This window comes from Crocodylus siamensis, chromosome 5 (assembly GCF_052110815.1).
Source record: "Crocodylus siamensis isolate JL-2025a chromosome 5, ASM5211081v1, whole genome shotgun sequence".
NCBI classification, from domain to species: Eukaryota; Metazoa; Chordata; order Crocodylia; family Crocodylidae; genus Crocodylus; species Crocodylus siamensis.
The window spans coordinates 45127469-45145029 of NC_143399.1; the positions used below are offsets into that span (position 1 = coordinate 45127469).

General features: G+C 44.7%; 1 protein-coding gene across 2 annotated transcripts in view; it reads left to right on the plus strand.

The window, feature by feature from the left end:
* The first annotated feature begins 3486 nt into the window (after positions 1-3486).
* The window catches only part of SCYL3 (SCY1 like pseudokinase 3), a 31334-nt gene continuing 17259 nt past the window's right edge, over positions 3487-17561 (plus strand). The window contains exons 1-6 of one of the 2 annotated variants that reach the window (XM_090046473.1): positions 3487-3624; positions 9375-9590; positions 10084-10269; positions 11117-11230; positions 13759-13815; positions 16093-16195. In XM_090046473.1, coding sequence (XP_089902599.1) covers positions 9426-9590; positions 10084-10269; positions 11117-11230; positions 13759-13815; positions 16093-16195 — 625 coding nt within the window. In that variant the 5' untranslated portion in view covers positions 3487-3624; positions 9375-9425. The remainder of the gene's footprint in view (positions 3625-9374; positions 9591-10083; positions 10270-11116; positions 11231-13758; positions 13816-16092; positions 16196-17561) is intronic. The other variant, XM_090046474.1, reaches the window with a different exon arrangement.

The window sequence follows — 17561 nt, forward strand, 5'->3', positions numbered from 1 at the left end:
AGGGCAGGTATCACGCAAGGTACAACCAGCAGCTCCCTCCGCTTCTACCCTGGCTGCTGCAATGCGCTCTGCTGTCCCCAACACTAATCTCCTCTCCTCTGGGGTCAGGAGGGTCTGGAGCATCATCTGGACATCAGCCCAAGTGGGTCGATGGGTTTGCCCAATGGATCGAAACAGGTCCCTCATCTTTTCAGGGTCTTCACGAAAAGAGGGTCTCTGATTCTTCCAGTTAAATAAATCTGAAGTACTAAATGGGGTGTAGACAAAAGTTGCATTGCCCCCCTCTCCAATAACCTCTCGCATCGGGCAATTCAGCACCGGCCGTGATTCTACAGTCTTGCGCAAATAATAGCCCTTATTCCCTGATTCAGATGGGGCACTTGGCTGAGGCACACGCTCTGAATCATTAGGTATGCTTTGGTACTCCAGTGGTGGTTTCCCTGAGGGAGGGAGCGGTGGTGCAGAGGGACTGGATCCTGAGGAGGTGCCTGATTTATCCTCGCTACTCGTTAGGGTGACAGGAGAATGAGCTTGGTACTCGGCTAATTCAGGATCCCTCCCCCCCTCATCAGACTCAGGGAGTACAGGTGGTCCTCCTCGAGTCTTTCCTTTAAAAACCATCATATGAGACTTTACTAAGCATTTCTTAATCCAAGGTGGCTGATTTTGAACCACTCCCAACCAACAATCTATATAAGGAAATTGATCCCAATGTCCATCCTGCATAACTATTTCATGGATAGCTATCACTTCTTTTACTACAAAGGATCCTTTCGGGGTCCAGTGGACCCCGAATGTTGGCCACTCGAGTTGACAAAACTTAATTAAATCATCCTTTTTCATCTTCACCCCATAATCTGCCTGCTTTGCAAATTTGCTAAAGTTCCATAAAACACAACCCAAAGGAGTACCCAAGCTTTCTACACGGGAGCTCCCCGCACCCAGTTTAATGCCCACAAGAGTGCGCCCAACGCACACCAAATACCAAAAGATCCTAGCCACAGACCGTTCGCAAAAGTACGTCTTACGCACACCAAATACCGGGCCAAAAAATCCCCCGGTACAAAACCAAATCGAACAAATCTTTGCCCCCAGATCCAGAAAAAAAATTGGGCAAGGGAATTCGTATACTCACTCAGGTATCCTAGAGATCTCGATCAGAATGCCAGAATGTGTGTCTGGCGTCCTCAGAAACCAAAAATTTTGCACAGGTAGCCTTTAATCTCCCGGATTCTCCGACTCACGTCTCAAGCCCCCTGGGCGAGCCCAAAAAGGCAGCTCGGTGCGCACTCCCCGTGGCGGCAGGGACGATCTTGTCACTGGGTTCCGGGGTGATCCAAAGAACTCCTTGCTGGCTTGCCAATTGTTGCACAAATGCGGTTCGTTTCCTTGGAGGTGCGCAGAGATCACAGACACACAGACATCAGCCGGCACAAAAGGATGTATTTGTTTGCAAACAAGGTCATGCCCAAATCAGCTTCTGACAAACTAATTGTGTTTGCAAGCGGAATTTATCTTCTCTCGCCTGAGCACGTGTGCAGACACGGAACTCTTACAGCTACTTCCATTTCATACAAGCATACATGTAGTTACATCATTACATACATCGCATGTATAGTATAATTAGCTACTTAAGTATGCAAGGCGGAGAGGTAAATATGCAACAGTTCATTAAGCATGCTCAAAACCACAACAGTTCACTAACAGTTCATACCCCAAGGCCACAGGCAGTTGAATTCCAGCTTCTGTAATCAGCATGAGAAAGGCTAAGGCGGGTGAGGGGGAGAAAGGAGCCTTGGGCAGTATTTCTTTCTTATCAGGTGCAAGATGCAAGCTGCGCATTTCTAACAATATTGCATTTCTAACATTTGGACGACTGGACCTCAGAGAATGAATGATTCTGCGGCTGGACTGCTAGCTTGGAAGAACCAGGTTCAATTCCCTGCTCTGCCATAAGCTTCCTGGGCAAGTCTGTTATGGGCAGATTTGCAAAGGGGACTTAAGTACCTAGGTCTGATCTTTAAGGGAATATCCATGGGCAGGCCTCTGGCCTAACTCTGTATGGGCCTAACCTCCTTCAGTATCTAAGTTTCCATGGATCACAGCACAGAGCTCCCTAAGTTTCTGCTGCTGCCCCAGGCATTGAAGTCCTAGCAGCACTGAGCTGCTTCACCAAACCTGACCTCCCCATGCCTTGAATGACAAAGTGGGCATGCTTTACTCTCCCCTCCTGGTGCCCTAATTAAGAGGCTGCAAGCCAGTGGATCTAAACCCCATTAGACTGGAGGCACTCCTTCCCCTATTCAACATGTGGCATCCCTCTGTACCTTTTGTGGACTGGGTGGGTACCCCATTTCAAAACCTAACAGAGAAGGCTGAGTGGGGATCTAGTGGTCTGTTACAAACTAGTCAGAGGGGACCAGCAGGCATTGGGGGAGTCCCTATTCCCCCAAGCACTACCAAGAGTGACTAGGAATAATGGTCACAAGCTGGCAAAGGGTAGATTCAAGCTAGATATCAGGAGGCGCTACTTCACAGTCAGGGCAGCTAGGATCTGGAACCAACTTCCAAGAGAAGTGGTGCTGGCTCCTACCCTGGGGGTGTTTAAGAGGAGGCTGGATGAACACCTTGCTGGGGTCATTTGACCCCAGTACTCTTTCCTGCCATGGCAGGGGGTTGGACTTGATGATCTGCTCAGGTCCCTTCTGACCCTACAAACTATTTAACTATATATACAGTGCTTGCAGAGGAGCTGGGCAGTGGCTGTGGGAGATCAGCCAGGTAAAGCCTGAGCCCCAGCTTGTCTCAGTTCTCTAAGCCTCTTGGGTTCAAGTTCCCCCTCACCAAGTGCCAGCTCTTGGTTTTCACCTTGGTTTTTTGACTCCATAAAAAAAATAACAGAGGAACACGTGTGCTGCAGAGAACTCAGGAAGCCCATGACAGGGCAGAACGCTTGTTTGAGACCTCCAGGCTTATCGTGTTTGCCCACTGCATAGAGCTATGCACAGAGCTAACGCCGTGTGGTGCCCTTGCAAGCATCTCGAGGGATCCCCGGTTGAGTATCACCACCCTAGGCCCCCTGCCTTGGGGTTCTAGATACCGCCTTCTGCGCCTGCTGGATGGCAGAAGAGCTGCTGCACTTTGCTCAGGGCCCTGTGCAGTCACAGGCGCAGGAGAGCCTGGGCCTGAGCCTGGGCCTGCGCAGCGCTGGAACTAGCCCCGGAGCCTCCCACGTGCCACCTACAGGGGCTGCGGGGTGGTGGACTGCCCTCTCCCCTGTTGCCCTTCGCAACATCAACCCCCGCGGCTTAGCCCCACTCCAAAATGGCCGCCGCAGCCTCAACCTCAGTAGCGGAATGGACTCGTCACTTCCTGGCCGCAAGCCGCCTGCCGCTTGTTATTCCGCCCGCTCTCCACCGACTCCCTGCCCTCGTCCAAGATGGCCGTGGCCGCTCCGTCAGTTGGGGAGACGCTCTATCCGCCGGCGACGCTCCTCTGTGGTGATCCGGAGACCGGAAGCGGCAGTCGGCGGCGGCGCTGCGGGGAGGCGGCTTGGGGCCGAGGCCGGAGGTGAGACACGAGACCTCCCCCCCACCCCCCCAGGGCGGCGGGGCAGGCAGGCAGGTGAGCGACCGGGGCGGTTACAGGGGGGCGCTGCGGGCAGCTCCTCGCTGAGAAGCTGGAGCGGGATGAGGCGGCCCCGGCCGGGGGTGGGGGGAGACCAGCGAGTTCAGCCTTGCTGGGCTGCGGCCGCCCCTCAGAGACGCGCCGAGCCTCCCCCCCGCCCTTCTTTTTTAACCCTTGGGGGCAGCAACGCGGCCATATTTGCTCTGGCAGCGAGCTCGGGGTTCAGACAGCCCCGGCAAGGGCGTCCTTCAGAGTTTGGGCTGGTGTTTTGTTAACTCTGTGGTTGGCCTTTGACACCCCGGGTTCCTGTCCCATACGTGAACCACAGTCATAGAAAACCTGGACTCTGGGAGGCCATGTCTAGTCCAAGCCCTGCTCACAGCAGGACCAGCCTCAACCAGATCATCCCAGCCATGGCTTTGTCCAGCTGGGTCTTAAAAACCTCCAAGGATGGAGCTTCCCCCACTGCTCCGGATTGCCTGTTCAGTATTTTACCGCCCTCCTGGTAAGAGAGTTTTCCTAACACCAACCTAAACTTCCCTTGCTGCAGCCTGAGCCCGTTGCTCCTTGTTCTGTCATCTGCCCCCACTGAGAACAGTCTGGCTCCATCCTCGTTTGAGCCTCCTCCTCCAGGTCACCAGCGCAGTGACCCCAGCAGTGCTCTCCTGGGAGGGCCTTGGGGTATCCCTGGGGTGAGAATTGCTGCTTCAGGCAGAGTAGGTCTGAAGCGCTCTTTTTGTCAAGAAGCCAGGCTGGAAGGGACCTGCAGAGGTTACCCCTGCCTGAGGCCGCATCTGCCCTGTCCAAGCCACCCTCTCCAGTGCGTAATCTAACCTCTACAGAAGACTGCTGTGGACTCTGACATGATATAGACCTAATACCTTATTCCTTGGATCAAGGGAGGTAATTGTATGCACCAATTGACCCCTTCCTCCACCCCCCACAAAAAAAAAAAGAAGAAGAAACAAAGAAACCCACCACACACTTCCTGAGCATTTTTGGTCATGAGGCCATGTTGGTGCTCAGTCAGAGGAGAAGACTGGTGTCAGTGAGGTGAGGTGTGTGCATCCTGCTGTATTGACTCATGGGGAGGATTAGTTTGTTGGGGGGGAGGGAATGGGGTGAGCAAATAAGAGCCACCCAGAAGCCAAAAATTCAAGGAAATGAGTTCACAGGTGACTGTTCCCACCAAAACAGGGAGATGTTCAAGGGTATTAATGTTTGTAATGGAGTGATGATGGGGAGCTGTTAGTGGCAGATCACTTGAAAAATCAATTCCTGTAACACTTATGAAAGTTACAGGCTTGTCTGTTTCAAATACTGCTTATCTCTCTCCATGGTGGTGTGTTGTGAGCAACAAAGACATTTCATGTACCCAAGTGGCAAGCAGCCTGTATAATTCACATTGATCTTGGATCTGTGCCATGTGAAGCATCTAGAGGTACTGTGGGGAACTGGTCAGCTGTTACGCTGACTGACCGGTGTCCCCAACCCTCTGAAGTTCTGGAACCTGCGCCGCTTACAGAAGGAAACTGCCAATATGTCAATCCATGGTCGTTCCCAAACCAGGGATGTTGTTCAGGCACTGGTTATGGATCTGTGAGGAGAGCAGTTATCTGGGTCACCACTACATGGGCTCACGTGTTACTTCTTCTACATATATTTACTCCAAGACTCATCAGGTCCAGCATCCTCACATCTGGGGAAGATCTAAGACAGGATTCCAGTTTTCTGTGCTAGGTAAATCGCTCAAAAGTATATACAGAGAAACAAACCGAATCAGAATTAAGTGGGCTAATATCAAAGAAGGCCGATTTAAGAGGTTGATTCGACAGTATTACATAAACCAACAATTTTTCATGAGCTGACTCTAATCTATAAGGGCAGCTGTCTTGTATAGCTATTAACTCCACAACTAACAGACCATTTATCAATTTCAGTACCAGCTGATATATTTTTCAGACAAACTGCTGCTATAGGGAGGATCAGATAATGCTCAGGTTGAACCTGAAGTCAGAACTATATTTCAGATTCTAAGTAAGGCAGTATGCGTGAATTACTTCTGGTAAGGTAAGAGTCTGTCTTTCCCTGCATCCCCTTATCCAGGATTACCTAAAACATTCCAAGTCAGTGTGATGCAGTTTGTTATGTGTCATATTCAGATAAACAACTTTTCTGCCTAAAAGAGCACACATGTATTACATGGGTCAGCCTGGTAGGTTTAATCTTGAGAAATCAGGTTAAGTGAGGGCTCTCTTAAGTACTTGATTAACTATTTTATAGGCACCATCTCATCTTTGAGTTATTCATGTATACTCCTTTGGGCATGCATTGCATATACTACCAGCTACTTGCTGGTGTTAAAGGGAAAAAAGTATATGTGAAAGTATGGTATGTTGGCATAAACAGCCCTCAATGAATAAAAATTAGAAAAGATGACCAAAAAAGGGTGATACTTGTGTAGGATGGTTTGGTAGTTTTATCACTTTTAGGTAGCTGATACGTGGTTGCAAAGATTAGCTTCTTGGCTTGATTATTTGAACATTGACAGACTGCTGATTCATCAGAGATCACATACTTGAAAATGTTGATTTGTAGATATTTGTATGTTGCCAGACTTCTCAGCCCTTGGTAGCCAGCTGCAAGGGTGGGACAAGCTGAGGCCTTTTTTGTTAGGGCTGATGGCATAACATAGCCAAAGGCTAGGAACTATTGCAGGCAAAAAAAGTCTGAGCAGCCTGAAATGAGGTGGGTTTTCTTCCTTATGCTCTAGCTAGTTTCTTCCCTTTGGAACTTATCAGGAGTCCCTTGTTAAAACAAAATGAGATGGGCTTCTTCAGAGGTCACTGGCATAATCCAGCAAGGCCGGAGTAGTTTGCCTTTGTGTAAATGAAGAACCTCCTCATTTCCATAGTCATGGGCTTTAAAACTCCATAAATATTGTTGCAGTCAAGAGACCTATGAGTTTGATGAATGGTCATGAGTAGGGATCTACCAAATTCATGGCGGAAATCAGCTACATGGCAGCTCCTTTAGTTTTGCAGGTTCCCCAACATGCCCCCTACCCCCCAGCTGATTAGCAGAGGGGCCAGTCAGTCCCAAAAGCCAGGGTCCCTCACCCAGTGGGGGAAGGGAACCTGCAAGATTAAAGGAGCTGCCACGCAGCTGACTTCCACTGTGAATTTAGTAAGTCCCTAATCATGGGTCAGTTCACAAACATCTCAGCCATCCTAGCTCACAGAATTAAAAAAAACCCATAAGGCTGAAACTTACAAAGGTTAAAACTGAAATTGTAGGAAAATGCCAATTACACTTTAACTCAAACATGAATATTGGAAGGCAGTAGTTCATGTTCTGCAAACAGGTATGTTCAAGTTCTTTTAAGCTTACAGCTTGTTGACTCGACTTCGAACAACATTTGTGACCCAGGTGAAAGTTTAGATTTTGCTCTAGTCAGGACAAAGAGCAAAAAGTCTTCCTTTGAAAATCAGTGTTTGGAGGCCTACGCACCTTAGACTGGTTAAACCTTTGTGTGTCATCCCATGTAACCATGGGTTTAGTATGTGCAGTGTAGCTTACAGAAAAATATTTTTGTAGTCTTGTAAAATGTTGCATTCTTTTTATTGCAACCAATTTCCCCCCCTTCTGTTTTTCTTTAGTTACCATTAATTCCTCTGTAGCTTCCTCTGAGCACTGTGTGAAGACTATTAAAATTGATCCTAAATAGAGCCTTTGTTGAGAAAACTGGTGTATAAATCTAATACATAAATAATGTATGGAATATCTTGGGACCCATAGTCACTATGCGAGGACCGAGTCCCATTGGGAAGCTGAGCATCTGTTTTTTAGGTGCACATATATCCTTCCATCTGACTTCATTGTAGGATACCATGAGATACTGGTCAATGTACATTATGTGGCTGGGTCTTGGGAACATTATTTTTCTGTTTTGAGGATGCATGGGGAAGGGAACACAAGCCAGCCTATACAAATATAAATGTTATACATATTTTCCTGGGAACTGGGCTCAGGCTATTGTGTACACTTTACGTGGGACAGCTTTGTTTTGACTCAGGCTCTTATGGCCTAAGCGTGGGAATTACTAGGATAGAGAACTTTATCTCCTTCTCCATCATTGTCTCTGCTTACTAGCAGCCTGTGAGCTTACTTTTAGCTAAAACTGTTATGTTCATGCTAGAAGTCCAGAGAATTGTACCAAATTTCTGTTACCAAAATTCTTCAATATCTTTGAAGTCTAGATATTTGTGTCCATGATACAAATATGTAACAAGTTATTAAGAGGCTTTAGGTATATGCATGCAGATTAACTTTTATTATTCAGTGTTATTTTGCCTTTAACAGATCAAATGCTAGGTATGACATGAAAAAAATTGAAAATATGTTCGTTTCTTAAGCAAATATCTTGTTTTAAAGGGACACTGAGTTTGGCCTAAATGACTCAAGTGCCCTATTTAAAGAGTTTGTTTCTACCTGTGGGACTTTTTACCATCTTTAATTTTCCCTGGGCCTGAGGAAGGGCATGTGTGCCTGAAACCTTGCAGAAAAAGATAATTTTTTTTAGACTTCTTAGTTGGTTTAATAAAAGGTTCATCTCTGAACCAAACGTTCTTGAATTTTGCATTTCTATTTAAAGAAACACTTTCCTGTTTGATACTGTATTTCTTTTGTTTCTGGAGGAATTATTTTCACTGTACAAATGGTCTAAAAAGTGGCCCCTTTCTGCATATAAAAAGTGGCCTCTCCATCTACCACCTCTCTACTTTTTCAGCTGATTTGTAAAAGCTGGAAGATTGTGTGTTGCACTGAGAGAAATGGTTGAAGTGGACTATGTTCCAGTCTTCCAAGGGACACTGATAGTTCAGTCTGTATGTTAAAATGGTTGCATCTCAGCAAGCAGAATATGCAGAATTCTGTCTCTGTTCTTTATTAAAAAAAAACAGATCAGGCAGTTCTGTGAAAGACCTGGACTTTGAGCTGCCTTGGATGTAAGACAACACATTGTTATTTCTTCATGACAGTTTCACGCTTTGCAGACATCCACTTTGCAAAGTGTGAAACAGTCATGAAGAAATAACAATCTGTTGCCTTATTTGTGAGCCAGCATTTCTGTTTAGTTTTAGAGGAAGATCAAGATCAAAAGCTGAGAATTTTGTAAAGGAAATGACATGCTTGCAAAAACATTCTACTTGATATCTCAGGAGACCGAGGCCTTTAGCTATTCAACAGATAAAGCACCAGCAGCTAAAAGCAATCTAAAGCACAAGACCCCAGTAATGTTTCCATCCTCTTCCATAGAGTAAGAGCATATTTCAATCCTTGTTTTCTATCCAGAAAAATACAGGACACTAGTGATTGTGATTTGTCTCGCAGATACTTACCATGAGCTCTACAGCTACCTGACAGTGGAGATTTCAGTCTCCACATCTATGTCTGATTTAAGAAGAGATAAACCACTCCACTACTGGGTCATCTATGTCTCTTGATCTAAGTATTTCACTAAGTAAAATTATAATGAAAATTAGGAGCCATAATGGCATATTTTCCTTAAGGTGTCGTACAGGCAAATTTCACTTGTGTTGCATAATATACTTGGTATAACTGGGCAAAATTCACCTCCACTGCTGCTCAGCCACACCAGGTGCATCCAATGGAACAGCAGGTGCAGGAGTCGCTAGTGCTGGCCTGTTGGGATTAAATAAGTTTGAAAAATCTCTCTTTACCTGCAGGCCTTTTTGCTAGCACAGGTGAACCTCCACAACGGCCTGATTTTGCAAGTGATGGGCTCGGAGAACAGCGCTTTAAAGAACAACAAACTAGAAAAACAGCCATTTACCTTACCAAGTGGACTCAAAATTTACCCAGCTGTGCTGCAAGATGGCAAGCTTGCCTCAGTCTTTGTGTATGAAAGAGAAAATGAAGACAAGGTTAATAAAGCTGCCAAGGTACTGTAATGAAAGCGGCCATTCTAAGTAATAGTGTCCTTTCTAATTAGTCTTTCCACTTTTTCTAATACTGGTAGGACCAGCTCTCAGTTTCTGTTGATGAATGTCATCAAAGCCATGTGGGAGGAAGGGAAAAAGGCCAATTCCCAGAATTGTTGAAGATCTTCTTTATAGGGAGTGGGACACACAGACCAGTCCCTCAAATATGGGTTTTGGTTTAGTTTTCTTTATACGAGTAGAAAGTTTCTATGGTATGATAAAAGCACAAATAGACCAGCAAATGGAAGAGTGTGAATCCTGGATACTGAGTAGTTGAGGTTCAGGCCTAGAAGTTAGAATTCTCAGCAGCAAGTGGAGTGTTTACCCACACCTCCTTAATGTATTTTTAACAAGAAATATCAGCTAATGTCAAAACCAAGACTATCCACCAAGCCCCCTGTCCATACATCATGTCACAGGTATAGACTTTGTTTCTTCCTTGTTTTTTTGGAAGCACCTGAAAACCTTGCGCCACCCTTGCCTTCTACGCTTCCTCTCTTGCACTGTGGAAACAGATGGAATACACCTGGTGACAGAGAGGGTAAAACCTTTGGAGGTAGTTCTGAAGATACTCTCCTCTGCTGAGATCTGCGCAGGGATTTATGACATATTGCTGGCTCTTGTCTTCCTCCATGAAAGGGTAAGTTCTCAGTAGCAGTAGACACAAGAGTGAGCTTTGGTTCTCAGTGGAGATTGGAAGTAAAGGTGATGGGCAGTATTTGGTCAGTGGTCTTATCCATGTGAGACCTTAACTCTCATTTCATGTTCCCCTGTTGTATTTTATTCCCTGTAACATGGCAGGAGCAGTAAATATCACAAAGTACGAGAAAGGAGTGGTTCGTATCAGTTGACCACTGCAGTTCCAGGCTGCCTTTACATAGCATGAATTGGTTCTTTAACAGTTTTTTGAGTCAATGGCTGCTTAAAACAACTTAATTAAAGAGTCAGAAAGAAAGGAAGAGAATTATAATCCCATGATCTCATAGCCTGAGATCCCATGACTAGTCAGAACCATGAAGAAGTGATGTTATGTTGTTGGGAAAACAGATTCCCAAACTAACACATTTTGTTAACTGTCCTTGTGATGCATGAGATACGGGGCTGTGTTACTTCTCCCTTGGTCCAGTCCTGTGTTTTAGCACATGCCAGGAGTGACTGTAGCAAATACCAGGAGCTACAGAAGTATAATTTTCAGTTCCTGTGTTTGAATTTAGGGTCTCTCCTTCATCTTAATTATTCTACAAGGACTTGTAGAATAATTAAACCTGGCTTTATTTAAAGCTTGGCCCTCATGTGTGGTGCCCAGGGTTTGTCTGTTAAAAAAAACAAACCAAAAACAACAAAACCCAAAAAAAACTTTACAGGATAAAAATTTAATTCTATGCTTTTGGCAGCTTTTCCTTAGATCCTCATGGCACCTAATTAGTGCTAACGAGAATTATATGCCTTCTGCTATCCCCAGGTCTATTGTTTGTTTTATATTTTAGGGAAACCTAACGCATAACAATGTCTGTTTATCATCCGTGTTTATAAGTGAGGATGGGCACTGGAAACTAGGAGGAATGGAAACAGTATGTAACCTTAATGAAGCTACTCCAGAGGTAAGAGCCAAACAAATAATACTCTCCAGTGTCCAGGAGAAGGGCTTTCTGATTACTGGGTTTTCACCTTGATAAAAAGCTAGCTGCCAGAATTTGGTATTACATGAGTTGGTGTCTTTTCCTATTCCAGGACCTGAAGCTTGTTCCAAGGGCACAGTTACCACTAAGTACCATGTCGGGGTAAATGCAGAAACTAATTCATCATTAGCTAGGCCAGTGGTCACCAACTGGTTGATCCTGGTTGATCAGGCAGCCCCTGACAGTCTATCTCAGTCTGGGGTGCTAGCCCCACCCCAAACTGAGATTGACTGTCAGAGGCTCTGTGATCGGGAGTGGCTGGGATGCAGTCTGGGAGCGGTGGGACATAGGAGTGACAGGATGCATGTGATTGGGCTGAGCCATGCCCCCTGCCACCAGGGCTGTGCCGGGTGAGTGGGAGAATTCCCCAACCACATCCCCTACTACCAGGTGAGTGGGGCCTCAGCCAGGGGTGAGTCAGAGCTTGGGCATGGCGAGGTAGCTGCTGCTGCAGGACTCGGAGCACAAAACCTAGCGTGCAGCGGCAACCATCTTGCCAGGATGGGGTGCATGTGCTGCCTGCCCCCACCCCATGCACCTGGCCAGGGCCCCACTCACCCCAGTCCATGCCCCACTCCCTCCCTCACTTTGGGGGCCTCGATCTGCCCCCCACCCCCAACTGGCCTGCTGGAGGGTAGGGAGGGTGGCCTGGTAGACCCTGGATTGCCCTTTGCTTGAAAAAGTGATCTTCACCTAAAAAGATTGGAGACCACTGAGCTAGACAACTAGTCCTTCAGGGGAGAGCTGGCTGCAAGGAGGTGTTGGGGTTGGAGAGGATAAGGTGGGAGCCTCACTGGGGATGATCTCTCAACTACTGGCTAGTAAAGGTATTTACTTTCATATGAAATAGAATGATTTCTTCTTCCTTAAAACAAGCAGAGAAATAAAACCATTTAAAGAGGGCTTTGGATCTCCCTGCTTGGCATCTCATTGGATTTTAATAATGTTGATGAATGCTTATCTTGAATTCTGCTATATGTTGTGCAGAGTCAGAGGCATAACTAAATATATGGGTGCTTACTACCTTTCATCTTACAGGATCTGGGAATTCATAATTTTTTTCATATAGCATTACTGATATACTATCACCTCTGAGAATGGAGCAGCAAGACAGACATTGTGGTGCACATTGCAAAAAATATTTGGATTAAGAACATTGGGGTAAAATCTTTTATTGAAGGACCATGGGTATTTTTTCAAGTCCAAGCAAAACACATTCAAAGACTTAACGTATTTACTCAAATCCAAAATGACTCTGAATTTAAGATTCACCCCCCCAATAATTAGATTCTGTTTATGGAAAATGCTATACATTTGCAAAATTTTTCCACATATAGAAACTAATTATTGGAAGATTGTCTTACATTTTTCCTCACTACCACTACAGCAGGGAAAACATTGACGGGGGTCAGATGGTGGGGGCAGCACTGGAAGAGCTGTGGTAAGGGGCAGGTGGTGGGAGAAGCAGCTGGGGGGCAATGGAAAAGGCAAGCAGCTTGCTCTCTGTCTGTCCCTCCCCCTGACATGCACACACTTACTACCCACCCCATGCACCTGGCCAGGGCCCCACTCACCCCAGTCCATGCCCCACTCCCTCCCTCACTTTGGGGGCCTCGATCTGCCCCCCACCCCCAACTGGCCTGCTGGAGGGTAGGGAGGGTGGCCTGGTAGACCCTGGATTGCCCTTTGCTTGAAAAAGTGATCTTCACCTAAAAAGATTGGAGACCACTGAGCTACACACTTACCTCTGCCAGCAACCTGTCTCCCTCCCCCTGCTGCAGCCTCTGTTCCCTGTCTGCCCCCACCCCCTTTCCTTCAGCACTGGTAGGCTATATCCCTGTTCCAGCCTGGGGCATGAAACAGCCTCAGCCTGGCCCTGAGTCTGTGGCCAGGGGAGAGGCAGTGGGGTGCACAGGTGGCAGGAGGGCAAGCAACAGCTATGGCTCCCCCCCTAACCTGGGGTTCGGGTCAGGGTTGGGACTAGAGCTAGAGCCACAGGAGCAGCCTGGCCTCCCTACCACCTCCTACTTCATTCTAAGATGAAGGAGTTTTTCCTGTCATGTTAAATGTGGTGGAGGGGGGTGGAAATCTCACGTAGAAATCAAATAAATACTGTAAATCTGAAGGGCTAAACTGATTAAAATGCAGTTACTTCAGGGCTTCTTGGCATTTTACACACGATGTTTAGATACCTGAAAGTTCCCCACTGGGGTAGGTGAAGCATGGCTACTTCTTGGCTTTGAGGTGGAAGGAGAATCTTGTGCTAGACATTCAGCTAGTCTCAGCAGGCCTTGGCATGTATGGCCTGCAGTGGAGGAGGTAGTCAATGAGTAAAAAAAGCAGTCGTAGCTAGTAGGTTTCATCTTCTACATGCTGGTACCAATTTGTGAATCTGGATAAGTGATTAGGACAAAATATTTATCATGAAGTTTTCTTTTTTACCTTTCTAGTTCCTGCGTGATATCAAATCAGTGAGAGACCAGGCAGGCATCCCTCCTGAAGAGATGGTTAGTAGCCCTGCTATGTTATAGAATTAGCAAAAGATTCTGTTCTTGCTAGAGTGTTCTTTTTGGAGGATGATTAAACGCAGAAGTTCAGACCAATATTTTTCATCTATATATAATATGTAGGATCTCTGTTTTAATATAAACCTAAAGAAATAATACACGCACTATTTTATTAGATATATGTTAAATAGAAGTCCTGAAGTCTATATGCTTAGGTGTGGAGGGTATGTCTACCTAGGTAACTCCGGAATAAAGTCTGTTATTCTATCCCTATCTTGGGTATTGTTAAAAGGAGGGAGGGAGGGAGGTGTCTTAACAGAATTAGCCATGAACAGAGCAAGAGCCCTAACAGCAAATAATCTGGTAGCTCTGTCCCAGCCCATAATTTTTAAGTAAGTAATGCTTGGTGCTTTGCAACCCCTGTTGATATGCTTACCTTTTTTTAATATGCCTTCCATGCAACTCCCATTTTTAAAAAGGTGACATAGTTGCTCTATACTTCCTCTTTCTCGATAAGTAAATGTAAAATGCTTTTTCCCTAATAAATACTCAGAATTGATCAGTTTTGCAGTTGCAGGGAACAGCAGTATGTGATTGAATTTAGGCTTCAGGCCCTGTGTATTCAAGTTTTGATGCTGTTTTTCTTTTCTAACTACTTCGTATTCAACTGGATTTATGTGGGATGTGATTGTGAATGTCTTTGTATTGGTCCAGGAGCTACTTTCAGGGGGGTGTCTACATGTGCCCTTAACTGTGAAGTTGACTAATTAGCTCCACACTAAAGTGTCACCATCTGCATATGCAGTGCTATTAAGCTGGAACAAACTAATTAACTCTGCCTTAGTACTTGTGTCAGGCAGTATTATCCTGTCCTATGGTGGAGTTTAGTGCACCACAGTGTATGTGTAGACAGTAACCAGGGCTGGCTGGGGCATGAGGGTGTTACAGTGCAGGGACTGGCTGCCAGCTAGCCCTGCACTTTAGCACCCTTGTGCCCCAGCCAGTCCCTCTGCAGCACATTCAGCTGGGGCAGAGCAGCTCCAGGCTGGCAGGCTGACCCCTACCAGTCCTTCTGCCAGCTGGGGGGGCTCTGCCACCCTGGCTTAATGTGCTGCAGTCCTAAGCACATACTTAAACACTGAACCCAGGAGCAAGAAACTGGTGCAAGCTGCACCGGAGCTTATTCAGCCATGCTACTCACACATGCCATTGTGCCCTCAGTCTCCTAGGTTGATCCCATGTTTGGCAGATTTTAACTAAAAAAAACCAACAAAAAAAATAAACCTTCTCCCACCATCTCCCCTCTCCTTGCCTAGGTTTTGTTTTGTTTCCATAGGGTGCATGTGTTAAATAAATGGCTTGCTAGATTATGTACTGTTTCTGTTTGGTCATTTTATAATTTAAAAGAATTGGAAAATCATCCTATAAAACCAATACCAGGCAAGTATGGGTTAGTATTTTTAATCATTCTAAAAATAACAGAACAGAAATGATTATACTAAGTTTTATGAAATGAAGGTGACCAATATAGGCAGGTATGGTTCTGTGGGTAATTCATGTATTAAAAATATTGCTTCTCATGTGCAGAGAATGCTTCCTGAACATCACTATCAGGGCCTCTTGAAGATTGTGGTTTATGTAAATTTTACATTACAAAGAACAATCCAGTCATGCACTATTTAATTTCTTAGAAAGTATGAGTTCTGAAACTGAAATCTGTGTGTGTTACTCAGACACTCAAAGATTACCAGCTTCTCTTAAATAGATGTTCAACATTTTTTTTTTTTAAATAAGTGACCATGTTTATGTAAAACTTGGTGCAAACAGTATACTCCATTTTAGACTATCTAAAGAACCAAAGGTCTTATTGGATATTATTGGTTGTTTTGTGGCCACATAATTTTATAGTGCTTTTGCACTCAATTTCCATGTTTTTCCCTAGTAATCAACTAGAATGTTTAAAATATAATCAGCTCTTTGTTCTGAATAGAGCATAAGATCTATCCCTGATTAACATTGGTTTTCATAGAAATACAGAAAGTTGTTGGCTTATGATTGCTGAATGCATTCCTGAGGGTATTGTTTAATAGTAATGTACTTACTTGTGCTTCTAGATTATAAATTCTTTGAGGCAAAAGTCCTTTAGTTTAGCATAATAGTGCATTACAAATAAAGTAAGTTGGAGTTACAGGGCTATGAAAAGACTTGGAAAATGAAAGGATGGTAGGTAATGATGGAGATTGTATAGCTCCTTCTTTATGATGCTTATTTCTTTAGTCTGCAGATTTCTGCATTCTTTCTGAAAGCCATGGACATGCCCGAGATGCCTATTCGTTTGGAACAATGATTGAAAATCTGCTGACAATCTTGAATGATCAGGGTGAGATTCCTCCACAACCTATAATAAAATGCCCTTCTTTTGCTACCACACATGCCAAGTAATCCTGTGGCTGATTGTGTTCAAGCATGAACAAAAATATCTTTTATTTTGAGGAATTGTGTTCCAGGAGAAGCGTGACAAACTTTGCAATCAAGGACTGTCCATTGCACTTGCTGTGAATTTCAGGAATTAAAAACTTTTCTATCCACATGTTCTTCCTGTTTCATGCTTTACTTTCATAGACCTTAGAGATTTCTAGGGGTTCCAACTACCTTATGCTGTAATAAGTTTCACTCTGACACCAGAAATCAGTGTGTAGGGTGGGAAGCTGTCTTTATAATATATATATGAGAGAGAGTATTGTTCGGTAGCTGGTGTGGAGCTTAAGCAGTTGGGGTAACTGCTCTGTTCCAGAATCTTACTTCTCTTTTGTATGGCTGTAAGTTGCATAATTTCTCCATTTTGCACAATGTGGGTGATGAATTTGTTTAGCTGCTTTAAGATGAAAGGAACTACCTAAGTGCAAATTACTATAAAGGTTGTGAGACTTTCCTGTGCCTAATATTGTGTGCTTCTTAGTTGCAGTAACATAGTGTAATGACATGTTACTGGATGCAGGAACAAGTTTTATGTTACAGTTAGGTAGGAGATCTTTAGGTTAATCAAGTTAAAAGACAGATGTACATCTGAACTGCATTATCTCTTCTCTTCCCTTAAAAAGCTCCTCTGTCTCCTTTCGTGTCAAATGCCTCAGACCTTCCTACCTTAGCTACTGTATAGAAGTTCTCTCCCAGTCCTGTGTATCTGGTGGGTTGGCTTGTGCCCTGAAGAATGAAGTTTGATATCCCTTAATTTTTGTCCTATATCCCATTGCTGTGAATATCAAATCCTCCTTTAATACTGTAAAACTCTTTTCCTCAGTCCATGGATTATGTATGCCCATAGGTTCTGGAGAAAAAGGGGATCTTTCCAGTTTGGATTTCCTGTGTTTTAACTTTTATTGAAAGATCACTTGTGCTTAACAATAAACTCCTATCTCTTACTTATCTGTTGATCTCAAAGCACTTTGCAGAGAATGAATTTCTTCATCCCATTGTTCACACTGGCAAACTGAGGCCAGCAGCTTGGCCATGGTCTCACAGAAAGCCAGTAACCACACTAGGAATACAACCTAAATCTTCTGCCAAGTTAAACAGTGCTTAATATATTGGGCCATGCTGCCTCTTGTGAGAGCATAAGTAGATTATTTTAGTTGTTTTACTTTTATATGTTTGCTAAACGGACTAGAAACTTATTTGACTTTCATTGTAATGGTATCAGATGGAAACTTCAGTATAATTAAATCTTTATAGTTCTGAATTAGAAA